At 42.1% G+C, this 27,517-nt stretch overlaps 3 protein-coding genes across 3 annotated transcripts; 2 read left to right on the plus strand and 1 right to left on the minus strand.

Moving 5' to 3' along the window:
* Nucleotides 1-441: 441 nt before the first annotated feature.
* LOC310874938 (kelch-like protein 11) lies at nt 442-6,030 on the plus strand. The gene is made up of 2 exons (XM_083787875.1): nt 442-1,090; nt 1,793-6,030. The coding sequence occupies exons 1-2, from the start codon at nt 498-500 to the stop codon at nt 3,375-3,377; spliced, it is 2,178 nt and encodes a 725-aa protein (XP_083644001.1). The 5' UTR covers nt 442-497; the 3' UTR covers nt 3,378-6,030.
* A 484-nt stretch (nt 6,031-6,514) lies between these two features.
* On the plus strand, nt 6,515-16,567 carry LOC310874874 (7-methylguanosine phosphate-specific 5'-nucleotidase-like). Its single transcript, XM_083787791.1, has 10 exons — nt 6,515-6,760; nt 7,106-7,180; nt 7,456-7,554; nt 7,802-7,871; nt 7,965-8,011; nt 8,508-8,593; nt 8,716-8,805; nt 9,492-9,654; nt 10,305-10,505; nt 14,577-16,567. Exons 1-10 carry the CDS (start codon nt 6,758-6,760, stop codon nt 14,685-14,687), a joined length of 945 nt encoding a protein of 314 aa, XP_083643917.1. The 5' UTR covers nt 6,515-6,757; the 3' UTR covers nt 14,688-16,567.
* A 166-nt stretch (nt 16,568-16,733) lies between these two features.
* On the minus strand, nt 16,734-26,504 carry LOC310874873 (peptidyl-prolyl cis-trans isomerase FKBP10-like). The gene is made up of 10 exons (XM_083787790.1): nt 26,113-26,504; nt 25,449-25,594; nt 24,413-24,602; nt 23,181-23,326; nt 22,279-22,468; nt 20,849-20,994; nt 19,756-19,945; nt 19,030-19,172; nt 18,545-18,708; nt 16,734-17,369 (listed from the first exon to the last, which is right to left on the minus strand). Exons 1-10 carry the CDS (start codon nt 26,304-26,306, stop codon nt 17,181-17,183), a joined length of 1,698 nt encoding a protein of 565 aa, XP_083643916.1. The 5' UTR covers nt 26,307-26,504; the 3' UTR covers nt 16,734-17,180.
* Nucleotides 26,505-27,517: the final 1,013 nt, after the last annotated feature.

The following is a 27,517-nucleotide window of genomic DNA, read 5'->3' on the forward strand; positions in this document are numbered from 1 at the left end:
TTTCTGCTTTTTAACAGGATTTACAGTCTAGTAGCCTATATACATGATATTTGCATGTAAAATAAATAAATAATCTCATAAATAGTAATACTGAGAGCTCTGTTCTAGTCCAGAAATTAGCTGACCTAAAAGTACAACTGGACTTCTATCCCCTGACAGCTTCCCTTAAAGAGGAGATGGTGATTTGCGTTAATAATAAATAAATATTACTACTAAACAAAAGGTTTTGTATATTTGTTTTTCAATTTGCTAAGAGGAAGTCAGTGGAGAGGAGTTAACATTTGCAAACATTAGTGGTGTGTGTGTGTGTGTGTGTGTGTGTGTGTGTGTGTGTGTGTGCGCGCGCGCGCGCGAGAGAAGGACACCGTCGTACTACGGACTACGGAGTATAAATGCGCGCATGCTCAGCGACACACATCACACAAACGGCCCATAGCAGCTACTTCCGCGTTGTGAGAGTCATCGCACCACCAGCAGCAGGCAGAGCTCAGCTACGCATGTTTGACTGTTTGTTTACCTGCGTTGTTTGTACATATGAGCTGTTCCCCGCGGTACTGCGCCACACCAACACCGCTCCTCCACCCGCCACACCTGCAGCCGACATGATGGCGGCCACGGTAGCAGTAGCAGCGGCTGGCGAGGACGCCACGACCACCACCAGCACCACCACCAACCTCAGCCCCACCGTCACCACCACCGCCGCCCGGACCCCCAGCGTCCCTCCTCCAGGAGACACCGAGGAGACCGAGGGCTTCTGCTGCCCTGTCCACTGCTCGGAGCTGTCGCGGCGGCAGAACGAGCAGAGGAGGTCCGGCTTGTTCTGCGACGTGACGCTGGCCTTCAACACGGGCTCGCAGACACTGGAGATGTCCGCGCACCGCTCCGTGCTGTCCGCCGCCACGGACTACTTCACGCCGCTGCTCGGCGGTCAGTTCTACGAGTCGCTGTCCCGGCGAGTGGAGATCCGAGAGTGGAGCTCGGAGACCGGGCCCGACCCGGAGACGGTGGAGGCCGTCGTGCAGTTCATGTACACGGGGGAGATCAGGGTGACCATCGGCAATGTCCACGAGGTTCTGGAGCTTGCTGACAGGTGAATTATATTGTTTTCATTTTATCCTCCCCATGTTGGAGGTGCTGGGTGCATGCCCAAAACAATGGTATTGGTATGTCGTGTCATGTGAGATGATATACGGTATATACACGGTAAATGTAATATTGTGGTGTCTCATTAACACTGGATCATGTAAACACGTCACAATGGAAAAGCAATTGCATGCCGGCCCTTTCCTATGTTTGAACTGTTATGTGGCTACAGTATTCTATAATCTAATTATACAATTATTACAATTACAACATATTGATATTGGCCATACGTTGAATGACAATGTAACATATATTGCAACAGAAAGATGAAATGGATGATGGAAATGTAGAAAGAGCATTTTTGCGAGTTGATCAATTTGAGGACAAATTAAATCTGTCCTGTTCGTTTTCGCCGCAGGCAATTTAAAGTGCTATCCAGAAGATGGCATTAAGGTTTACTAATTACTGTACATGGTTATGGGGAGGAACATTGTAAATAAGATGTCTCTCGCTAGATCTAATGTGAGTTTGTCAATGAATTGGACATGGCTAGTCATATCACTAAACAATACTACTCTTTGTCTTATGAACCCAAGTAGTATTACTTGGGTTCACCCTATGGAATATGGTCAAATATTATGTATAGAAGCTAATCCAAAGTTACCTCTTATACTCAAGTGGTCTAAAAAGTCCATAATTTTCACGATAGATTCCTACTGGTGCAGCTGAAGGACTTTTGTGGCGAGTTCCTGAAGAAGAAGTTGAGTCTGACCAACTGTGTGGCCGTGCACAGCCTTGCCCACATGTACACGTTGGACCAGCTGGCACTGAGAGCCGCCGAGATGATCCGACGCAACTTCCACAAAGTCATCCAGGACGATGAGTTCTACACGCTGCCATTTCACCTGGTGCGCGACTGGCTCTCTGATACTGAAATCACTGTAGACTCGGAGGAGGTACTGTTTGAGTCTATAGTGAAATGGGTGCAGCGCAACCCAACCGAGCGAGTGAAGTATTTCGAGGAGCTGTTCCAGCTCCTGAGGCTGCCCCAAATTAAGCCTGCCTACCTGATGCGGGTGGTGAAAAAGGAGCCCTTAGTCGCCAACAGCGCGGTTTGCCTACAGCTGGTGTGTGATGCTGTGGAAGGTCACGCAATACGTTTTGAGCACATCAAGTCGGCTGAATTGGAGCCCTGCGCCTCTGGTATGCCAGCTTTCCAGCCACGCTTTGGTCAAAACATGGATGTAATCATGGTCGTGGGCGGAGTGTCAGAGGGTGGTGATTATCTGAGTGAGTGTGTGGGCTACTTTGTGTACGAGGACCGTTGGGTCAACCTGCCACACATACACAACCATCTCGACGGACATGCCATTGCGGTCACAGACTCCCATGTCTACGTCGCTGGGTCTATGGAACCGGGTTTCGCAAAGACTGTAGAGCGCTACAACCCTGTTCACAATACCTGGGAGCAGGTGAGCAACTTGACCACACGCAAGCACTCCTTTGGCCTCACAAGCATAAAGAACATTCTCTACAGCATCGGTGGTCACGGTAACTTCAGCCCGGGCTTCAAGGACGTCAGCGTGTATGAGCCTGAGCAGGACAAATGGCACAACCTGGAGTCGGCCCCGAAGATCCTGCGAGATGTGAAGGCAGTGAGCGTTGAAGACCGCTACGTGTATGTGACAGCCCGCACGCCCGTTGACACGGACAACGAGGATGGACTGAAGACGGTGACGACACGCTACGACACGGAAAGCCGGCAGTGGCAGGAGGTGGACTCTTTACCCCTCATCGACAGCTACTGCATCTTCCAGATGGCGGTTGCTCCCACCAACTTCTACCACACGGCATCCTGCTGCCCCAAAAGTTACAAGGTGCCGGACGAGGTGGCTCAGCAGAAAATCAGCGGACGCATCTCCGACGACATTCTCGAGAGCCTCCCCCCGGAGGTCACCAGCATTGAGGGTGCTGCCATCTGCTACCTGGGAGAAGACGTCTTCGTCATCGGGGGTTGGAAGAACAGCGACGATGTGGAAAAGCAGTACCGCAAGGAGGCGTACCGCTACTCTGCCGAGAGGAAGCGTTGGCTGTTGCTTCCGCCGATGCCCCAGCCGCGCTGCCGAGCCGCCGCATGCCACGTTCGCATACCCTACCGATATCTGTACGGCAGCCAACGCTACCCCATGCCCCAGAACCTGGCACGCCAGCGGGATCGCATGCAACAGATGCAGCAACTCCATCGGCGCACCCTCACCCTGCGCCGGCAACTCCAGTCTCAGATTGAGTGCTGAGCTCTCTCGTGTTCCCCTGGAGGGGAAGCTGTTTTGCACATGGCTCATTTCCTCGCTGCTGTTTGCTGTCTTCGGCTGATGAGCGGCCTGTAGATAGTCCAGTACTTTGTCTTAATGTTTTTTTGTCTTTTGAATTGAATGTGCGAGTGAGATGTACAAGCACACGTTTGTATAGCAGGTTTAAGTGGCACATAAAGATTTGGCGAGGCTATGTGTTAAATTCCGTTTAACTTTAATCATTTTAGCCTTACTTAAATAGCCTTACCTTAATTCTTTCAAGAAATGTAACCTCTTAAATCTTTTGAAAATGTCCATTCCTTTTATCAACCAATGACTTTCCATTTAGGTTTGCGTTTAATATTGTGTTAAAACTTAGTAAATCATGTCTTTCCACACTTTACACATTGTCGGGTAAAGGTTTGAGAAAAAAGCTTTAATTATTTAGTGCTAAGCCTATCCTCAACCCATATTTATTCTACCTCTCATTCTTTTAGTTGTTGGCTTTTGCACGAAGGTGAAATGAGGATGATCTTGCGTCGCACATGTTTATTTTGAAAAGGTCTAAATCTGCACTGTGTGGAATTGCGGAGGAGAGTGTTAACCATTTTCAGTGTAGACCTCACAATCATACTCATGACATGATTCTGCTTTTTACACTGTTGCACTAAAATCTGTGACAGTTTTGTTAACCTTTTCATATGGTTTCATTCTCTTTGGCCTTCACATACTTTTTTCCTCTAATATTTTCATGGATTTAAATATACATGCTTTAATTTCCCAGACTAAGCACTATTTCTTTTTGTAAATCTGCATATTATGGTTAAAATTGTGCCTCTGTAATTTCCAAAATGAGGGCCCATGTATAGGCCGATGACATTGAATAACAAGTTTGCTATTTGAAATGTTGCAGGGTTTCTGATTGAAGACGCTTGATTTGCACTGGTTTTCTATGATGTGCTTAAGCTGGTAGCCTCTGGATATTCCAATATGTTGGCTTATTTTTCAAGGCTTTGTGGGCTGATGTGTGTGTGTATAGGTTGAACAAGCACAGGTTTTTCGAATGAAGACTTTGATATCTATGAACTGTCTTGATAAAATAATCTCCAGCAGGGTCTGTTATACCATTCAGTTTTTGTTAAAACATTCCCATCAGTGGACCAGTTACTTTAAAATGTTCTTTATATTAGTCCAGATATAGAGTGTAAAACACACTTTTTTGCCGATCAAAAATAGCAGATGTATAATATCAACAATGCTTATAGACTATTTCCGGCATGTACTACATCATATGGCAGTATAAATCAGGCCGTCTGCTTTGCCTCTTCCTCAGTGTTCCTCTCATATCGTCGCTGTCGGGCAGAAACCAGTGATCTTCATTTCTTTAAACTTTTTCCCCCCTTTTTTGATCAGTGCTATTGGACACCCTTTATGTCTCCACATTAATGGTCAAAAACCTTGTAACTCCACTCCACCGCTGTTTTGGGATAAAGTGGTGATAATGACCCATTCAAGTATCTGATGATGTATTAAGTCACCATACCAACTTTGATGAGGCAGTGTTTTAAAATGTCCTTAAGTTAATATTTTGGATATAGTTGGTTTCTGCCCAACAGCAGAGATAAGGACACCACTGTGGGCTATACAACAAATATAATGAATAATGAATAATGAAATTGGGAACATCTTGTATCCAAACAGACTAAATTAGAAGCATTGACATTTCCGTTCACCATGCATTTAAAAAAAGCTTTTAGTGCAACATAAATGCAGAAAGATGATATGTCAATCTCATGCACCTGGAAAAGAAGTATGACTTTTTTTGTGAAGGGGCAGGTCAACCTTTTTTTTTTTTTCTTTTTTTTTGCAACTGGTCCAGTGAACCACAATGTGGGTTTTCTATTTACTTGAAGGTAAAGTTCTTCCACACAAGGACACAATCGATTTAAGTTAAATTTCACACACTGAAGGAGCTAAAATATATTTGATATAACTTTAATGTCATGCTCGGTTTGGACTTGTATTGCTGTCACAACAAAGTGTTGCGCCGTTGGGACTGTTACGTGTACGTTGAAGTTGACTGCTTTCATCTTGACTATTTCCCAGCCAGGCTCTATGTGAATCTTGTTGTTGAGCTAGCTTCTGGTGTTGTGAGCCACATCATCACATTCCTTGCATTAACCACTTAAGCCTTATTTTAAAGAAATCTACCAGACCTACATGAGCCTATATTAAATTCAGATCTTTCTTTTTTTGAAAACATTACAAAATCACCTAAAATGGCATGCCCAAAACAGTGATGCCAGGGTGAAAGTGGTTAATATGACAAATTTAGTATTCATAGTGTAGATAACGCAAGCCTGCAGCTCTTATTGTTCTCCAATTTCATGATTTACATACTGGAACAGCACTTAATTTACACAGTCAGTTCACAGGACTTTAAATGTAAGGGAATTATTGACTATACTATGTAGGGTGTTTTGCTCATTGGCCATGCTATATTGATAATCGCCATGTAAAATGGTTTTTCAGTTCATATATTTTTTTTGGTGAGAAAACAGCCCAGTTCCAGATGTCATTGGGAGTGTGGTTTCATACATTAGTGCAAGAGTTGTAAGAGTACCTTCATTTTAAATAAAAATCATATTTCACTGAACATGAACGTGTAATTTGATTATTTGCAAACGGTGCACAATACTGACAGTCTAGATAAATACTTAATTATGCTTCAGTATTTAATTATGCAGCATTAATTGACAAATCAGTTAAATCACCCACTGCTTCTTACCAAAAAGTATATGCGCACACAAAGTGCTTCGGAATCGGTTTAATTTTTAATTGTCTGCCATTGCAGAAATGCTCTAAACGACATACAGTGAGAGTAGGAACAAACGATTCCGGAACCAATGGTATAGTGTGTGTTCTACTGGGAGCACTGCAGATGCAGGAGCTGACTACGTAAACAGTGAAAGGAATCCCATTGTCCAGCGGGTCTCACTCAGTTATATAATAAGGTCTCGCTATTATTGGCTATTGGTTGTTAAGGAGACAACGTACAAAATGTATAGTAGTCTGCTCTGCTGACAGCTCTTGCTATATAATCTGTCGCCTGTTTTATTAGACAAAATAGTCTTGACGAGGAAATACTGTAGGTAGCAATCTATGTAGACTACATAGATGTATTATTATGTCAACTACATAATGTAGTTGACCTAATAATAGCCCTAACCAAGTAGCCAATCGGCACGACGGCCCCTTCGACCAATGGGATCTCAATTACAGTGTAAATAAACGCTCCCAGCCGGACTTTAAATTGATTTTGAATGAATCAATTTACGTTTTCAACTCACCGCTTCTGACATATTGGACTCATCCGTTTGGAAATGGTATGTTCATGTACCTGGACTCTAGAAAGTGAAGTGGAATTATTTAGCTTTATGCTACTAAGATGTTATCCTCAGCAGCTTACAGCTGTGTTTCTCTTCTGTTTTAATGAATTCCTGTAGCTGTATTGACATTTTATTGAAATAGATTTTAGAGTAACTTTCAACGTTTCCTGGAATTGGATGTGAATTTGAAACAGTTTTGCATGTAGTTAAACTATCATATAATGTATATTATGCAAATCACTTTAATGTGTATTCATGTGTATATTTTAGAAAATATACAATGCTGTGTTATTATTGCAGTTGACTGTGGTTACTGAACACTTGTCTCACGGTTGTGCACAGATCTACCACATCCCATGGATTTATATGCCAGTGAGGACTGTCCTGGCAATGTGGAACCAGTTGACAAAGACTGAGGTCAGATCACAAATCCTTTGCTCTGTCTGTCTGTCTGACCTGTCTGTCTGTCTGTCTGTCTGTCTGGGGACACCCAGGGGCCCTTGGGTTTGGTTCATAGACTGTAAAAATCCCCCTAGGCCCAGTTAAGTGAAGTGATTGGGATATGATACTTGGGAACCACATGGACATTGGGAACTTACACACAGTTTGAGGGTTCTGTAACCCTGAGAGTTATGGGGGTCCTTGAAATAAAAAAAAGTGTGACGACAACTGCTCTCCTGTTTTCTCCACAGATCCCAGAGCTGGCCAGAAGCTCTGTGTTGATCAGAGAACGCAGCCGGGTGGAGGAGACCCTGCAGGCTATGCAGAGAGCTGGAACGGAGAGGCTGCAGGTACACCCGGCTGTACATTAATGGAAATGTGTTTGCAGCTGTGCGCAAACTGCGCATGCATGCAGTTCTGTAATTGTATTTATTTGAGCAGGCATCTGGTATCTGAGTCAAATTCACAGAGAAGGCATGTCTACAAGCTCAAAACGCGCCACACATTACAGATCTGCTATTTTCGGCGGAAGACACTATACAATATAATTGTACGATCATCTTGAGTATCATCAAGAGTTGCTCTTTGTTTCCACAGGTTATCTCTGACTTTGACATGACCCTCACCAGGTTTGCCCACAATGGGAGCAGAGTGCCCACCACGCACAGTAAGTTAGCCCGCCCCGGGCGTCCACACAACAGACGCATCAACTGAAATAATCACCTGCGTTTCTGATCTTGTGCATGTCTCTTCTCTGCAGACATCTTGGATAACAGGTTATTGATAAGTGAAGCCTGCACTAGAAAGGTGAGCACGAATCAGCACTTACTTCCACATATAGTACATGATATACTGATGTGCAAGAATGTGTATGAATCCAGATTTTGGGGGTGCAAGGTGCAAGATGCACCCCCAAAAAGCGACTGGATAGTCTCGATCACATACATACAGAAAATGCAGTGCTCAAATGTTCTTCTTTCCTGCCTTGAACGCCCTCTCTCTTCTTCCCCTTTCTTTTTTTGTTCTTGGAAACATGACACGGTGGGAACTAGGCACAAAACCAAATTTCACCCACTTTTTTACTTGTAAAACTGTGATGTGACAAATTAAAGATGATTCTAATTCTGGTACAGTAAGTGCTACTACGTCCCTGAGTTTGTGCCTGCATTTGTTTGTCTGTACCTCTGCACCTTTTGAAAAAGAGGTTTTAAATAATGATGAACCAACATTGTGTACAACTGCTGATGACGCAAATGCAAAGTAAAGTTTGTTTGTTATTTTGTGGGGTTTTGTTGGTATGTAGATTAGGCAGCTGCTGAACACCTATTACCCCATAGAGATAGACCCTGGTCGCACTGTGGAGGAGAAGCTTCCTCTCATGGTGAAATGGTAAGGACTGGAGAGCACACACACACACACACACACACACACACACACACACACACACACACACACACACACACACACACACACAATCTAATAGTTTTGTTGCTGTTTTTTTGCCTCCACAGGTGGACCAGTGTCCATGATCTTCTCATTGATCAGAACATCAGGAAGGACATGTTGTCCCAAGCTGTCAGGGAGTCCAATGCCATGCTCAGGTCTATACCACTCACCCATTGTATTAACTCAATAATACTCAAGTCTCAGTGTGATGCAGTGAATCTAAATAGATGTTTTAAAATCCATGTCAAATCAAATATACAGATAAATAGACAGAGACACACAGACAGTAAAATCTAAACACCTATTCTGTAATGTCATATTAGGCGCACATTCACTGAAAACCAACATGTTGTGAACTTGTAGATAGGCTATTTTCAATGAAAACATTTGGTGTAGAGTGTGATCCCTGGCAGACACTGGTCAACAAAGCATATGGGATATTATATTTATAGTGTTTAAGTGGATCGGAATTAGTGATTGTAGCTGAGCTCAGGGTAGCTGAAATGGTAGAATATCAAGGCTACTGTATGTCCTTGATGCGACTGTCCCGGGTTCGAATCCAGCCTGAGGCCCTCTAGCTCTACTGTCTTTCTGTTCTCTCTATTCACTGATCAAATTCAATAGAGAAAAAAATAGAGAGGTTCTCAAAGTGTGGTCCTGGGACCCCCAATGGGTCCTTGAGGAGGTTACAGAGGGTCCCGAGGTAGATGATTGTTATAGCTAGGAACCAAATGGTCTGTAACTCTGAGAATTATGAAAGTTTGAGAACCACTGGTTTTAGAGACAAATTCAGATTTCAACCGTAGGGGTGTGTGTTGTGTGTCTCTCTCTCTCTCTTAAGGGAGGGCTACAAGGTGTTCTTTGACAGCCTGGCTGAACGTCAGGTTCCTCTGCTCATCTTCTCGGCCGGCGTCGGGGATGTCCTGGAAGAAGTGATGCGACAGAAACTGGTCTTCCATCCCAATGTGCACGTCATCTCCAACTACATGGACTTTGACCACACAGTGAGTTAAGCCGGCCTCTGCACCATTTAGTTAAAAATAGTTTTAACACTTTTAACCACTAAACACTATTGGGTCACTGGCTCCCCCAGGGGTCTGTATCTGGGCCCGTCCTTTTACCCCCTACAGCAAATCTCTGCTAAAAATAGATGACCTATAAGGGGCCGTTCGGTTCAAACGTTGCGGACATAAATGATGTGTGCGAGAGCTCACATGATGTTCAAAGCACTCCTCTGTACACTTTCTGTGTACACGGCCCCTAAGATGCGATGTGGGTATCGGTCATTATGTGGCCAGTCTATATCTCCATATCAGCCCAGTACAACCTCCACTGTCTTTAAAGACATATTCACACTCTCATCATGTAAAAACTATTTGGGAATCTACTTTCTTGGCCTAATGGCAGTGTGCACATTTTCCATGAATCGACAGAGAGACAGACAGACACACACACACACACACACACACACACACACACACACACACACACACACACACACACACACACACACACACACACACACACAGGCCCTCTTCTAGATGGCCCGCTGCCATAGGAGCCACTGTGACAGTTCAGCTATTCACAATACTCACACAAATACATTTTCAGACTTTCTTCTAACAAGCACCTCTAATGTTGTGTTGTCGAGCAGGGAGTCCTGCGGGCCTTCAAAGGCCCACTGATCCATACGTTCAACAAGCAGGAGGGGTCCGTGCAACAGGTGTCCCATCTCAAGCAGTTGGAGGGCCGGCCCAACGTCCTGCTGTTGGGCGACTCGCTGGGAGACCTGACCATGGCCGACGGAGTCACTCAGCCACAAAACACCCTGACGGTCGGCTTTCTCAACGACCAGGTCAGACGCGTATAACCCAGTGTTTCCCATTCTGGGAACCCATTCATTCTCATGTCTTTTTTTATTTTATTTATCTGTCTTTCTTGAGAGATTGAGTGTTTCCATACATGTGTGAATCCTTATGGCATTAAAACACTACACGTCTGTAGTGTGTTAGTCCCGAGCTAAGGGAGGGTGCTCTACTGACGGTAGTTTAAGCCTTAAACTTCCTTAAACTTTAAGGAATGACGGATGCAGACTCACTGCAAACAATCTTGTAGGTGGTTCGAATCCCGGCTCCTCCTGTCCACATGTCGAATTGTCCGTGGGCAAGACACTGAACCACACCTTGCTTCCAGTGTTTTCCACCATTGGTGTGTGAATGTGGGAAGTGAGGACGCTGGTGTTGACTGTTCGCCGCTTCACCTTCCAATATATGAAAGTGCTTTGAGTACGCACGTAGTGCATAGAAAAGCGCTATAAAAATGCAATCCATTATTACTTGCGCAAGCAGAGCGTGCAAGTAATAGTTTTCGTCCAGTGCTTCGATGCATATGTCGCCGCTTGATGTGTATGCGCTGTGCCAGCGTATGACGCAATGGCTACTTGTGCTTGATATGGCAGTGGTGTCAGATTACATACATGTACTGTATACATAGGGGCATTACCTTTAATCCTCCCGACACTAAAACATATCGTCATTACGTCACCATCGAAAACCAATTACACCCTGGCATTGGGTCCTTTGATCCACATCTTTATTACGTCATCATTGAGAGCTAGTTGTACCAGTTATACCCTGACGTCATATGCTGCTACGGTATGCATCAAACGGGGCATACGCAAAGTAACCACAGTATACCGCTAATCAATTTACAAATTACATATACATAGAGGCATTTCCTTTAATCCACCCGACACTGATCGACATATACGTCACCATCGAAAGCCGTCACTCATCTGTATTAATTACAACATTACGTAATTGATTGTTAATTACGTAACGAAAGAATGAATTTGAAATGCTTAAATAGAATTACCTTCATGTTCTTCAACATATCTCAAAATAGTGTCAGACAGGTAAATACTTTTTAAGTAAGTCATAGAGCTGTATTCTAGAACACAGTGCGCTCTGCTTGCGCACTAGTAGGCCATTTATGGCCTACTAGTGTGCAACAAGCAAGTAGGTAGTTCTAGTTATTACTTGCGCAAGCAGAGCGCGCAAGTAATAATTTCGCCCGCCCTGGCCAACCCGCCATTTGATGTGTATGCAAAAAAAACAGCAAATCCGTGCCTGGTTTGCTGGGACCAGATTACATAAATGACCATATGTCTTACGTCATCATTTAGAGTTAGTCATATGTATACTATACATAATCAGTCAAATAAAATAGCAAATTGTGCCTGATCTGCTGGGACCAGAGTATGTGGTGTGTATATGTATGACTAGCTCTCAATGATGACGTAAGAAATATGGTCATTTGTGTAATCTGGTCCCAGCAAACCAGGCACAAATCTGCTGTTTTATTTGCATACGCATCAAATGGCGGGTTGGCTGTCACGGTTTTTGGCGCAAAGTAACCACAGTATACCGCTAATCAACTTACAACTACATACTCTATATAGTATATGTATAAATTGTATATGTATACGTATGTCTTACTTCATCATTTAGAGCTAGTCATACGTATACTATATACATAATCAGTAAAATAAAATAGCAAATTGTGCCTGATCTGCTGGGACCAGAGTACGTGGTGTGTATATGTATGACTAGCTCTCAATGATGACGTAAGAAATATGGTCATTTGTGTAATCTGGTCCCAGCAAACCAGGCACAAATCTGCTGTTTTATTTGCATACGCATCAAATGGCGGGTTGGCTGTCACGGTTTTTGGCGCAAAGTAACCACAGTATACCGCTAATCAACTTACAACTACATACTAGTATATGTATACGTATGTCTTACGTCATCATTTAGAGTTAGTCATACGTATACTATACATAATCAGTAAAATAAAATTTACAATTTACAATAAATAATAAAATAATTATACTGTATAATATATTTTAATTCAGTTTATATACCTTTTTTCTCATCACATATCAATGATTTATTTTTCTTTGAAAAACTAAAAAGGGATCTAGAATATATCTACATCGATAAAACTGTATTTCTTATATAGATAGAAACTTGAACCATACTTAATAATACTAGGTGTTTATATGCATAAAGTAGGTAGGTAGCAAATAGTTACACCTAATAATTATACATTTCAAACGTTCCTTCACAGATATACTGAGATTTGACAGTTTACAGCGGTCGAAAGTACTTGCGCGCTCTGCTTGCGCACTAGTTGGCCATTTATGGCCTACTAGTGTGCAACAAGCAAGTATGCACTCGACAGAGTGCAGTTCTAGTTATTATTATTATCTTAAGAAACCATACTCACAATTATATATTTTTAGCACTATGACTGCTGCTGTGGTAAATAAAAACATCATGAGTGCAGACTGTTCCTTGAGACTGGTTCTAAATGTGGGGTCCGGTCACTCCGGTGACCTGCAGGGGTCCTTGAGGGGGTTCCAGAGGGTCCCCAGCTAAATGATACAATAGTCTGAGTTATGTGCCTGTGTCACATGCCAAAAATAGCCGATCTTAGCTCATAACGCATTGCACTACGACGTGATCTGCTATTCTGCTAAGTTCAACTCGCATGTCTTATCACATTTATTCACCACAGGTGACGAGATGTACACACACTGGCTGTGTTTACATGGGACACGCTGTTTACATATGTGTGAACTTTTGATAACCTGCTTTCCAAGATCTGAATAAACAGATTATCTGCCTATCTTTGGTCTGTAAGGCAGTTGGCACAACACCGATAAAACATTAGTTATACTGGTGAATTGTTTTTTATTTTATGCCTTTTATTTTGGATAGGACAGTAGGTTGGAAATGGGGAGAGAGAGATGGGGAGTGACACGCAGCAAAGGCTATTGGGATTGGGACTCGTACCCACAACACACTGTCTAGGCTACATTGTAGCCTAAGTGCCCAGATCGATTCTTTTTAACAATCCGGTTAATTTCACAACCAGACCAAGACTGCTTAATAGCTCTTATCTATTAAGTAGTTGTTGAGAAGAGAGATGATAGCTTTCTTTTCATAACTCTCTGAAATTAAAGATGGTTTCAAACTTTCAATATCCCTGATAATATGGGAATCATCCATATCCTGGTTTCTTACAACTGGTATAAGAGCTTATATGGGTTTGTAGCTGCGACCATGCAGATTGTATACTATAAGTATAAACCACTGTGTTGGCCGGTCAGGCTGTAGTGTCTACACTTTTCAAGTGCAAGTACAAATTGAGAGTCTGTTGCGGCTTAATAGGTTTTATGTGTTTGTTATAAACAGGATACAGTCAGTGTTTATATGATATGTGATGCGAGAGTGCGGTCTAGCCAACACTAACTTGGGACTCCTGAATCGTTGCCCTCCACACACCTATCAGCGTTGTGAGCTCTACAGTGTTCCTGGCTTTGTCCTGGGTTGGCTCCCAAAGTGTCAGTTTACTTGCCACTAGTTCCGGGTGCCTGATGACATAGAGGATTTTTCCTGAAAAATATAAAGTGGTAGTAAATGACGTCCCCTCACATCTGTATGCAAATTATTTGACATTCATTCAAACTCTAACTGGGGAGGGAGTCTGGGAGATGGGTGGGTTATGGCTCTCAGTCTAATGCTCATTACAATGTTCTGATGGGAAAACATAAATAGGCCATTTCAAAATAAAATAAAGGTACTATTATGGACAATCAAAATATCTTGGAAATATTATATTTTGGTGTGGTGTCATATTAATTCATAAACACACTATCAAGAAAATCAAAAGATGGCACTTCAAGTCAAAAGGGTTGCCGACCCCTGCATTAAACGGTGCAGGGCAAGCAGTTGAGTGTACGCTATCTGACAATGCCTGAAATAAGGTGAATTTAACACAGGGCTTTCCCTGACAAGTTTGGTGTAAATGTAGCCATTGACCCTCAGGGTGTGGGTCTCTGTTTGCTGTCTGTCTCCGCTAGGTGGAAGAGAGGAAAGAGTCATACATCAATGCTTTTGACATCGTCCTGGTCCGGGACGAGACCCTGGACGTCCCAAACGCTCTCCTCAGCTACATCACCTCTGGCAAGTGAAAGATAAAGCAATAAATATAACACACTGGGACGGCAACGCATTTGGAACACCCAGCCAGCCAGTAGATGGCTAACTTCCAGGTTGCACGGCTGTACCGGTTTGTCAATCACACAAAGGAACTCACCATTCACCTTCAGGTAGCTGCATGTACAGGAACACACCGCTGTTAAACCTTAGGTACATTTAAAAAAAAAGAAAAAACGTTGAAGAGACTGGTGCTAGTGGTAGTCAGTGGAAACGACACTCACTGAAAACCCAACTCTGTACTGTATGTCAAACCCAGCATTTTGAGTTATGTTTTAAATGTGTATTTGGGACTCTGAGACACATGTGAATATTATAGGGCTATTATATGTACAGGTATTAATATTATATATGGCCATGTTGTTGCCTATATAGACACAGTAAAATACAAAATGGAACAGTGCTTCCTTCAAAGTATCTGGAGGGCCCAAACATATCTTTCTTTTACAAGTGTCCAGTGATCTAACTAAGACAAGTCCCACTTATACAAATAACTGAGTCGTGGTAATTAACCATAAGCCATTAACCATGTTTTACAGTTGAGTTTCCATTTTAGATAATTATCGCTTGTTTTAAATTAGTTGTTTTATTTTACAATATAGAGATGGAAATGTATATAATGTAATTGAATGAGTAATGTTTTAGACAATTTTAAGGATAATAAAATTATTGGAATCCAGTCCAGCCTCAAGATTTCCATCTTTTATTTAAATACAGAATCTCTAGATTTGAGGAAAGTGATCAGAGAATTGAATTCAAACTTAAACATGGGTTCGTACATGGAGATACATAATTATGTTTTTTTCCCATATGTTTTTTAGAAGCAAGCAGTATGTGATCATGAGGTGGCACTTAATAAAGTGTGATAGGTGATACGCTGGTCTCACGTAGCCAGACAACTATTCCATCTCCGAATGCTATATAGAGTCTGGAACTACACCTCCCAAAATCCGAGTAAGGAAGCTGCCATTTCTATTTATATTAGGATTAATTTGTGCGACTGTAAAGACGAAACAGAAGTGGGTAGGAGGCTTCACATCCGCTCTATATTTTACTCATGATAGAGCTTCCGTTGCTCCAGACTGTATGACGGAAGCATTTAAAAATTGCGAGAAGCAACAGTCTGGCCACACTAGACTAGTGATAAGCAGGTGAACGCTAGAATATGATAAAGCACCTGTTGATAATAAATTATAATTTAGTCCCAATCCTTTGGGGGTAGTATTTGTCATTGTACATTTGCACATTTGTCCTCCTGCGTTTACTAATCCTAACTATTAGGAGCTGTACGTGCCATCAATAGAGCACCGAAGTCTGTAGAGGTAGAAGGCGCAAGTCCACAGGTTCCTGTACTTTTTATTGTAATTCCCATAGGGGGATTTTAGATCACCTCATATAAGAACTGTTTGAAAACTAAACATGTCATCCCGGCCGTTTCACTCATATGGATATGAAGAATCAACTGACTGTGAGAAAACGCTAATGTTACTGCAACTAATGTTGCAACTGACTGCGAGAAAACGCTAATGTTACTGTAACAAATGTTAGTTAGATTTCCACTAGAAACAGACTATCAAATATGAGTGACTGACGGTCGTAAACGATACAGAGACACTTCCCTGACAATATCGCAGAGACAGCTAGTTTATTTTTGGACCACAATGCTTATATGAGACGGATGGCCCCATGTTATTCTCCATAGAGAAATTACTTCCGTGAACCAGGGGATGAGCGAGTGACGTCAGGACTTCGGCGCTCTATACAGCGCCCGGTTAGAAGTTGCTCAGGGACACTTCTGGGGGTGATCCGGAGACCTTAGGCCTCCCTACACATTCAGCTATGGGCCTGGCCGCCATGAATTTGCACTCCAGTTTAAATAAGCTATAAGAATAAGTCACAGGGATCAGATCAGATCTCTGATGTTGTCATAATTATGTTAAGTTGACTTTATTGAAAGTTTTCCTTTGCATCTGAACGATCCTAGAGTAGTAGATGCAAAGGTTTTCTGTAAACGTATTCCTTCACACAAGTTCTCGAAAACAAACCAAATGGCAAAACGTTATTTCTCTTTTTTTTTTCTTAAAAACATTTTATTCCGTGAGAACATCAGGGATAATACAAAAGGTGCATGTTTGCTTTTCAACATATTCCACGCAATCTCTTTGAAACACCACTTTATGTAACACAATCATTCACTCAAACACAGATCCATTTCGATGAAACCCTTTGCACTATTTTCTTCCCGCTGTTTGAAAAAGGCTGTCATTGAAAAATAATATTAAAACACTATTCTGTACGGAGAACAAATTGTCAGTCTCTGGATGTTTTATTGTTGTTCGGGTCAGTCCCTGAGTTAAGGTCTTTGCAGACTGATGCATTTTTTGGAAATAACCGGTGGAAAATTGCCAAAAAACGCATCAGTCTGCATTCTGCAAGGACCTTTAGAGTGCACCTCCATCTTCTTCTCATCACAACTCCTCGTGTCTCTCTCTCTCCTTGTCCTCTTCCACTTTGGTTTTGAGCTCATCAGGGGTGATGACGCCGTCACTATTCCTGTCCTGGTTGTTGAACATGTCTTCGATGATGTCCTCAACGCCCAAGCCAGGCTTCATGCGACCCTTGCCCGCTGTCACCTGTTGCTTGAGGAACTCTCCAAACTAGAAATGGCAAAGAATTGCATCCATGTTAGTTATCGTATTGTCCCTCTCACCAAATTTCTTTGCGGAAAAAAAGCAATCTATCACGTGAGATTAATATCGGTGTATAAAACTAGTACCCTTGAAGTCCTAGTATTAGACTTACTACTTTTTCATGAAAACAGGCACTGGCATACACGTGTATGCCCATGCTTTACGCTTTCATCCAAAAGTACCAGAACGACTAAAAGCCTTGAGTCTGTTTTGACTTGCGTTGGGGTGAGTTAACACATGCAATGCTCGCCGTTCATTACTTGCCCATACATACATGCCCTGCCTGTGTTGCTGGCGTCTGTCTTTTGATTATGTGCAATCACCTATTCATCCACTAGATGGCAGCTGTGACACCCTCTGCTGTAGATCTATTTTAGCCTACATGCAACGTGGTGAGCTGGATGGATCTGCCACGTTCAAATATGTTTAAACTGTACTGACATGCCACTTATATTTTTTGTTATGAGTTGAGATGTAGTTATAACTGAAGTGAGTTTTACACTATATCATCGTAATTTAAGTAGTCTCTCGCTGTTTTCCCGAATATTTGACGATGGGTTGTAATTCAGATTGTATGGGTTGTAACTCAGATTGTAATTTAAGTGATGTCCCTTCATTTACTGTTGTACAGCATGCAATGTAATAACATATACCACTGCCTGTGCTGGCCAATCTACAAGCTCACACCGCGACGCCTTGGTCCAGTTTTGCACCTTTTGCTAGTGATGTAATCAATCATTTGGCACCAGCTGTGTGAAATTCCATAGGATTTTCTTTTAATGGCTTCCTTTCATGTACTCTTTAGGCTACATATAAATATGTACTGCCTTATAGATCGAAATGTGCTCGGTTGGCCATTTTCTGGGTGTTAATTTAAATAAATAACATAGCCCAATAGGCTATGCTATGGAGAAAATATGAAGTTCAGTGTTGCTATGTGAGGTGAGTCCCTTATGCCCAAGCTCCTGTGTGCTTAATTTGATTTTGAAAGATGAACATTGGATGGTTTTTCTAGTGATAAGATATAGCCCTGAAACATGACATGTCATAAGTTACGTTCAACTCTGTAAAGCACTTAACTTACTGGTTATTCTTTCAGCTAATTTTGCTTCTATTTAAGATTAATATCGGTGTCAGTTTACCTCCTCCTTTGGAACCTCTTTGTTGTGGTTCATGTCCATGGCTCCAAATAAATCAGCAGGAGTGTCCTCTATCCACACAAACAGGTATCCTGGTGGAACGCCTTTCTCTATGGCCACCAGCTCCAGCTCAAACACTAACACAGCGCTGCTTGGCACACCAGGAGCTGAATGACACAGAGAGAGAGAGAGATTAAGGTCAGTCAGCGGTTGTCAAACATTTTCATGTTCACGTGTGTAAGTGTAAGGTTTGACGTTACTAGGCATAATGTTAGACAATTTCATCTTTTGGACCCATTTAAATATTTATGTGTAGTACATCTGATGTCCACTAGACGGGGCACTTGGTTGGTTCAACTATACATGCATTCTAAAAGATTCATACAGTACTTCGGTGTATGCATGCACTCAAAAATATGTTGCGCATATTGATTATGTACTGTAGGACACATGGACACATACTATGGACTGCAGACATGGTTTCTCACCTCCTTTCTCTCCGTGTCCGAGGTGAGGAGGAATAGTGACCACCCTCTTCTCTCCCACACACATGCCAGTCAACCCTTCGTCCAGGCCGTCAATCACTTTGTTTGCACCCAGTACTGTACTCTGAACGTTCGCATAGTCACCCCTGAGAAGAACATTTGAGCATGATATGTGTGAACAAGGGTATTGTTTAACAACTAAATCTGCCAGAGACAGTGCAGTTTAGGAGAAAAAGACAGCAGGAAGAAAAATGTCAAGATAACAGAAGGTCCATGTGGAGGTCAGTGTATGAGAAACTTACACCCACCACAGTCTTCAGACACCTCTTCAATTCAATGTCTAGAGACACCTTCAGTTCAGACTCACACCCTGTGAGAACTCAATTGTCTTTGTCACCTTTTGTTCTCTCGATATATTAGTTCATCCCTTCTTGTCAGGTTTTGTCAACTTTTTTAAAATTGCAAATAATACTATAATATGTTGGATACTTTTTTTTACCATAAATGTTAAGAATGTTGTTTAGACAGCTGCTAGGTTTGGTGTTTACCTGGTATCTCCTAGTATCTCTGCTGCGCTACCTTGTTCTCTCTGCACTCTAATATGTGACTATTTACCCTGTTTGTTGACTAGGGTTCAAGCCATTTACCCTGACACTTTTATGTCGCCGATGTAAGAGCAAAATGGCCACTGTGTGAATATTATGGTGGTGTTGGGTTGATGCGACTCACGAGGAGAAGAGTAAAGTTCCGTCCATCAGAGTGCAGTTGTAGTGGTAGTCGATGTGGTCGTTGACGACGCTGGTGTCGTTGCACACCTCAGGGCGGTGGGTGACCTGGACGACCACAGTGTCCTTGGGGTTGTGGAAGTCGATGACGTGGATGTCAAAGACCAGCACAGCTGAGCCGGGGACGTCCTTACCTGGACAGACAAAGACGTAATGATAAAAAATGTGACTCTGAAACATTCGTAAGGGTTTGATTTTCTGGGGGGATGGGTGCCTCTGCTTTTGAGATCCCCCCCCCCCCCCTTTGGTCATTCATTTTTATGGTCCGTAGGGATGTATTTTATCCCTGCTTTCTGGTCAGACGGAACTAAAAGCATGCATTTCCTTTTGGGAAGCATAGTACTGTCTGATATGTTTGATATTTATATCTGACTAGAGCGGTGCCCATTGGAGCCTCTACAGCGGTGCCCGTTGGGCACTGGCCTACTTGGAAGTTGGAAATGCATGCCCCAATCAGATATTATGTCTGTGTCCCTATTATGCCCATATATGGAGTTCTTTGTCAGGCATGCCCAAATATAGAGATGCAGACGTCAGAATGATGTCAGAACAGGCCAGCTCCATATATGGACACTGGGCACGGACCCTGTCTAGAGGCAGAGGCCTTTTGGGGCGTTTCTGGACAACCGTTGGTCCGACCTACTCGACACCCGGCACTGCACACTCCCTGTGGGGGTGTGGAACGTGTGTGTCGAATTTGAAGTCGGTGGGGCGAACGGTTCTCGAGTTACGTGGATTACAGACGTACGTACACGCACAGAGTGTGCATTTATAGTTAGAAGATAATATAAATGGAACAATCTAATTAATCATTTCTGTGTTAACCATATCAAACCCTCTGCCAATCAACTCTCAACACGTCACAATTGTCATTTCGGACTACAGTATGCAGTAGTTTGAAACTATTACTTCTGCATTCTTCTTGTTTGTTCTTGTTATGTCTGAGAACACCAAAACAATATTCTTAATTTACAATGATGAACAGAGATGACTCTACTCTACTATCTCAATGGCTCTGGTCCTGTGAGTTGACTGACCTGCTCCCTGCTCTCCATAAGCCAGGTGTGGTGGAATGGTGATCTTCCTCTTCTCCCCAATACACACTCCCAGCAGAGCCTGGTCCATGCCAGGAATCACATAACCCATCCCGATGTATGTGTTGTATGTGCTGTTCCTCTGGTAGCTGTGAACAGGAAAACATCAATAAGTAAGTACTTTTATACATTTCATAGAACTGTCAGTCTCCCAGTGTCCTAGAACTAGAGCAAGATGCTACAGTAATCCAATGGGTATGGGACCCATTGTACCTGCTAACATTTCTGTGGATGACAGTTTTGCCTAAACTAAAGGATGAAAATGTAAATGTGGGATCATGTAACCTGAGTGTCCCTTTTTTGCAGCAACTTTCTCTTTTGTGTTTACTGTTCGTGTCTCACACGGCAAACTAATAATTTACAGCCTCAAAATACACCAGACAACAGTGACGGATAACACTTCTAAAGAAGTGATGATGGATGAGAATGATTTGTATTTAGTTTACATTGTTTTAGCTTTTTCCTATACAAAAACACTCAAGTACTCATGGTCATGAGTATGAGAAGTATTTTTAGCTAGGTTTGACATCGCTCAAGTGAAATGTTGAGTTTTAACAGTTTATTGGCTTCTTAAAGGTCAACTTACCTGGTTTTTAACCTGGTCCTACAGTTCTATTGCAAGGACGACATGTGAAAACCTGATAGAACACGTCACTGCGTGCCACTGGCATTCCAACTCCAGCTGATATGTCAGATTATATTTTAGCCATAACCTCTATTTATAATATGAATAGAGGTTATACATGTTAAAAGGTAACATGGAAACTGGGGACAAAAGTCTTCCAATAGACTCTCCCAATTGGAAATAAAAGAGCATGATAGTACTATGGTCCCCTGTCTGTTTATGGCAGAGTGTGAAAGCTACCATGAGCACCCCCTCCCACAAACACACACACCCTTGGGGCACATTATAGATCTAAGATCGGAATGTGAGGTTTGTTTGGAGGTGGTGATGACTTGTTTTCATCCCCCGCCTGCCTGTGTGTGTGCTCAATGTGATAATGTCATACATGATCTGTTATCCTGTAGCTACTGTAACTCACAGCAACATCATTGAGAAGCACAACCTCAGATCCCTATTTTGGGCATGTTATTATATTGTCATAATAGTCAAACATAGTAAAAGAAATATCAAAACATTATTTTATTTATATTTTTTAAATGGCGCATCTACAAGCTCACAGTACTGTATGTCATGATGCGACACACTGTGAGCTTGTAGATAAGCTATTTTCACTATTATATAGGGCTTACATTGTTAACATGTCTGAACACAAGTGTGTGTACGTGTGAGGGGTCTCTCAGCTGTTGTCCAATGTATGAAGGCGCAAAAACAGGCTGGACACCAGTGAGGTAAAGGAAGCAGGGCTAACCTGGTGTCGAAGGTGACGCCATTGAGGAATGTTCCGTTGTAGTGGTAGCGGATGTAATCCCCCGACACCGACATCCGCTTGCACGACTCGGGCACCACCTCCTGCTCCACTGTGACATTGTCCTTGGAGTTGTGGATGTCCTCCAGCAGGACGTCAAACACCAGCGTGGCATGAGGTGGGATGTCTGTACCTGAGGGGTGAATTGAGAGGGGACACTTTTATAAGCCATAAAGTCCAGACTCTGGCATAACATTTACAATAAGGTAATCTCCCACACAAACATCTGTTGTTCTGTCTGGTGTTGGTGCATTATGAACACGTCCTGTAAATACTAACTTCTATAACATACTGCAAGTGTAAGAGCCATATATTTGATTTATGTTTTTTTGTGTACAGTATATTCCTCCAAGTGACTAGAGGGTGTATGGTAAAGCTGGGGCTCGCCACAAGTTATTTAAACGTGTAACTTCCTGTGTAAGTTAATGAAGTTTATCAATCACAGGTTGTTGCTGAGGAGAGAGGTAAATAGATTTCCACTGAGCTTGTTTGATATTGTTGGGCTGTATTTGTTTTCATATTTTCGCATTGAAATCCTATCTGGAGTGACAGACATACAGAGGTACACTGGTATGAAAATAAATCAGTGACTTTCAAACTTTTTGTACCCAAGGCACACCAACGGGTAAGTTTAAATCTCAAGGCACACCTGTATTCATAGCTAAAAGAGACTACCGGTATCTACAACATGCTCACAACACTTGTGACATGTTGTGACTTGTGAGCTCATGTAGATTCTCTCCTGATTCTCCAGGAGATTTGATAAACCAACATATAGTCTTCTACAGCTCATCACCTCTAACAAGCCTTTACTTTGTAGGTAGGTCATGTGTTCTAAAACTTACTGTATCCTTTTTCTCCATAGGCTTTGAAGGGCGGGATGACTATATTCCTGATCTCTCCCACACACATCCCCAGGAGGCCCTCGTCCATGCCTTTGATCACCCAGCCTTCACCAACCATCGTGTTGTAGGTTGACTGCCTGTTGTAGCTACAAGGGTTCATACAAGAGCAAAGTCAGACACACATTATCTCCGACACAAAGTACCACTTTAACCCAGGGAAGGATATACAAAAATAAAATGATAGTAATTCTATTTTATTTATATCAAACATTTCCCCCTTTTTTGTAGTTATCGTGCTTGGTTTGGACGGCCCAACACTGATACAGTACAGAGACACTAACACGCAAAAGGACCGTCATTCGTATAAGGGATTCAGATCAGTGTGAGGTCAGATTAGGGCCACAATGTTTACTTTTATTTGACTGTGAAAGAGCTTTGTAAACAGCATCTTTAAAAGGTGTCGTGGACTTAGTCTCACAGTTCGTTAGACCCTGCATGGCGTTTCTTGAATACAAGTGTAGGAATGTCATTCCCGATGACCAAGTAACCATTTCCACTTTCTACCCATCCCAAACGGCACCAAACTATTTGAAAACTTTACATTGTAGATTTTAATTATTATTACAAAATATACATTTACCACTTCATTTTGGCCATTTGTAGATTTGAAATTTTCTGCATAATGAGTACATTTTGATACCAATACTTTTGTACTTTTACTCAAATACATTTTGAATTCCGGACTTTTACTTGTAACAGAGTATTTATAATGCTGCAGTATTGATACTTTGAGTACTTTTCCCACCACTGCCCAGGAGTTTTCCAGGGGTATCCAGAGAACTCGCCAGTTTACCAACTCGCCGCAGAGAACATCATCATCAGTATAGAATGTCAAACCCACAGCTGTTATAGTTCATTTCCAAAGTGATTAATTAATTATTTTGTGCAATTAAATGGTCAGCTAGATAATGATAAAAAGTTGAGTAGCCTATGTGAAATTGTGAATACCAATTATAGTAGGCCTACCAATTCAGGATATTGTTTACTAATGAATTACATTGTTTCGGTACTTTGGTGTTTAAACTTTAGCATTCCTACTTCATCTAGTGTATACTCTAAACAACTATCCTCTCTCTCTCTCTCTCTCAATTCAATGCAATTTAAATGCACTAAACCGCGGTGAGTCGGCAAACTGTCGAGTTCTCCGGTATCCGTTCCAGGCGGCACCTCACCTGGAGTCAAAGGCTGTTCCATCCAACAAGGTGCCGTTGTAATGGTATCTCACATAGTCTGAGCGAATCACAGAGCGCTTGCAGTCTTTGGGAGTGGATTTGGTTTTGGTGATGACCAGGTCAGCCTTGTTCCACAGGTCCAACAGATGCACCTCAAACACCAACGTGGTGTCTGGGGGGACCACGTCACCTGTGGGAAAGCAACAGTTAATCCAAACAATCGATTATTTAAAAAATATATATATACTTTTTAATAAATATAAATTGAATCACGGGTGTAGTCACGATTTAATGGCGGGTTAGAGCACTTTGCCACACGCACACGCTCGTGCAAGCACGGCCACCGATTGAAATAACCTTGCCCGTTAATTATTAACCCACAATAGAAATAATCAAAAATGTAATAATTAATAGTTCCAGCCCTAGTCATATGGGCCAGAATCTCATCACTTCGATCTTTAACACTGGACACTTCAAAATCAATCAAGCAATTAGTAAAAAATAACAAAACTGTCAGGGAGATCCGTTTTCACTTTTTAGAGAGTACATTACTACAATGTGAAATCCTGAGTGTTCATTTATCTTTGAGTAGGTATGTGGACTTTTATTATTGACAGAGTACAGATGGACATACATGGGTCAATTTGGTTTCATTTATTTTGTACTCTCAGTTGCAATCTGGAACTAAACATTATTTTAATCAATCTGGAATGTGGAGTGCGTTAATACAATATACATAACTAGTACATCTGCAGACAGTGATTGGAGGTCCCTATATCGTGTGTGTGTGTGTGTGTGTGTGTGTGTGTGTACACACACACACACACACACACACACACACAAAATCTGTTAAACCACATAGCCCTACTATGGCCTTATAGGCCTACTATGTGATTTGAGCTCCTACGAAAAATGTGGAATATTTTTTTTAACATTTTAACAACTCGATCTTGACATGAAAAGGTTTGAGAAGCATATGTGATCAGATATATAGACCAAGGGAGTGAAGGGACACATTGTACACTTGGACACTTACCTGCACCGGTGCTTCCATAGGCCATGTTTGGGGGCACAGTGACCTTTCTGCGCTCGTTTACGCACATCCCCTGCATACCCTTCTCAATTCCGGCGATCAGTTTCCCCTCCCCGATGAGGCCGACCTTTGCATCTCCTTTCTGATAACTGAGGGAGACAAAAGATGGGAAACGGATACAGACAAGAAACATTCATTATATGGAGCATGATGGTCGCTTTTTAACCTTACATTGAAGGGTGCAAGCTAAATAATTTATTGTTTATTTTTATTTTTATTATATATATATATAATAGTTGACAGACAATAGTCTTTTGTAGTCTTGAAATATGCCTCTACTATAGGCTAGTTTTATCAGAAAAATACTTTTAGGCGAATTTAGCCGATTGCAGAAAGGGAGTTCATTTGAGGTGACCTCACAAATCACGCCTGTGATTATCGCCACATACACAACCATGAATTAGTTGTAGCTATAACAACAGATAAACAAATATATAGCATACATGTTTCCATACTTAGGTTTACTTTGCAAAAGTTTTTTTCTTCTTCTTAACAAAGAACAACAAGCGTTTAGTCTCTCTTCTTCGATCGCAAGAGGAAAACGCATTCATTCAAATGTTCACAAATGAATGAATGCATTATGCATAGGCCTATGGCACACACTCACCTGGAATCAAAGATTTTCCCGTCCACAAACGTAACGTTGTAGTGATATCGGACATAATCTCCGTTCTTCACCTCTCTGGGACAGTCGGTAGGTATGGAGTATCTGTCCACCACTATCTCCCCGGAGCGGTTTGGGTTGCAGTCCACCACCAGAGAAGACCAGAGGAATAACATGAAAATACTAGCGCCAAACATCTTTACACCCCCAAAAAACTAAGTTATAATTAGGATATAAATATATTAAAGATATAGTGCAAAGTTGAATCTTCGTGCAGGCTCGTGCGTTCGTGTCTGTAGTCTGTTCTGTACACGCACACAGAAGAAATGAGAGAGAGAGAGGGGGGAGCTCCTTGGTGGAACGGTGAAGAGCAGAGCTGCTGGAGGAATTCTGTAAACGTGGACAGTCTGCAGTAGCAGTTTGCTGCTCAGGAATTAAGCGGTTATACCCACATCGGTGGCCCATCAAATATTGTGACCCTGTAGCTCCACAGAGTCGACGTGCAGCCAAGTGGGGGTCGCACGGGCCGGGGACATACAGGGGGTCCACTCCACAACTCTCGGTCATCTAATGAGTATACAGTAGGATAAAAATGTTAGAACAGTAGAGCAGGTTATATTTCAATAGCATATAGGCTAAAAATAAATAAATCTAAATATATTCACAAGACAGTCACATTCCAAGGGATTTTGAACGGTGCTGCCTACATAACTGTTTTCAGACACCGCACAATACACAATAGGCCTACAAATAGCTAGGTTAGTAAGAACCTAAGCAATACAGGGATGTCATGTCAGACCAAGTATGGTAATTTGACAAATTTGTTTTTAAACAAATATTTTCCCAGGCAGAACAAAATAGTTTGAAATGGGGGTTTAGTGCGGCTCTTATAGCTCTTAGGTGGGCATTAGCCTAAGATTTACACTCGTCAGAATCGAAAAATACCTCTACGAGAATCTATAAATCATAGGCTATAGGTGGGCATGATGAGTGAGGTCTTTTTCATGCCTGCCTTTAGATTCGTTTACACGTGATGCCATGCCAACCAATGACTAACCGTTGTTTTCTTATATATTATATAATATAACGCTTAATAAAGGAGTATTCAATGTCTGGAGTCAGGTCGATCAGGTCACCAAGTTCGTTGCAAACATCTGGCTAAACAACCGTGCCTTCTAATTCTTTGCGTTTGAATCGAAGTTGGGCAGTATAAACTAAGCTTGCCCCAGTGAGTCTGTCCAAACTTTTGGTTCCGAGATTCCGACCCCCGAACACGCAAGGATAGACAGCATCTCAAATTACACGAGACGAGAGGAGTGGTCTTCAAATATAGGATGGTTATTGTTTAAAGGCACACAACGGCCGACGTGTGCTGCCTGAAGACTGAGAAACATCTACCAAAAGCCTA

The sequence above is a fragment of the Protomyctophum parallelum genome, assembly GCF_964188405.1.
Source record: "Protomyctophum parallelum genome assembly, chromosome: 17".
Lineage (NCBI taxonomy): Eukaryota > Metazoa > Chordata > Actinopteri > Myctophiformes > Myctophidae > Protomyctophum > Protomyctophum parallelum.

Coding starts and splice junctions, on each gene's coding strand:
- LOC310874938 (XM_083787875.1), top strand. CDS start 498: ATGTTTGACTGTTTGTTTACCTGCGTTGTTTGTACATATGAGCTGTTC. Junction 1,091..1,792: donor GTTCTGGAGCTTGCTGACAG/GTGAATTATATT, acceptor TTTTCACGATAG/ATTCCTACTGGTGCAGCTGA.
- LOC310874874 (XM_083787791.1), top strand. Junction 7,181..7,455: donor ACCAGTTGACAAAGACTGAG/GTCAGATCACAA, acceptor TTTTCTCCACAG/ATCCCAGAGCTGGCCAGAAG. Junction 8,594..8,715: donor CTTCCTCTCATGGTGAAATG/GTAAGGACTGGA, acceptor TTGCCTCCACAG/GTGGACCAGTGTCCATGATC.
- LOC310874873 (XM_083787790.1), bottom strand. CDS start 26,306: ATGTTTGGCGCTAGTATTTTCATGTTATTCCTCTGGTCTTCTCTGGTG. Junction 18,709..19,029: donor CGGACACGGAGAGAAAGGAG/GTGAGAAACCAT, acceptor TGTGTCATTCAG/CTCCTGGTGTGCCAAGCAGC. Junction 17,370..18,544: donor AAGAGGTTCCAAAGGAGGAG/GTAAACTGACAC, acceptor TGCCATTTCTAG/TTTGGAGAGTTCCTCAAGCA.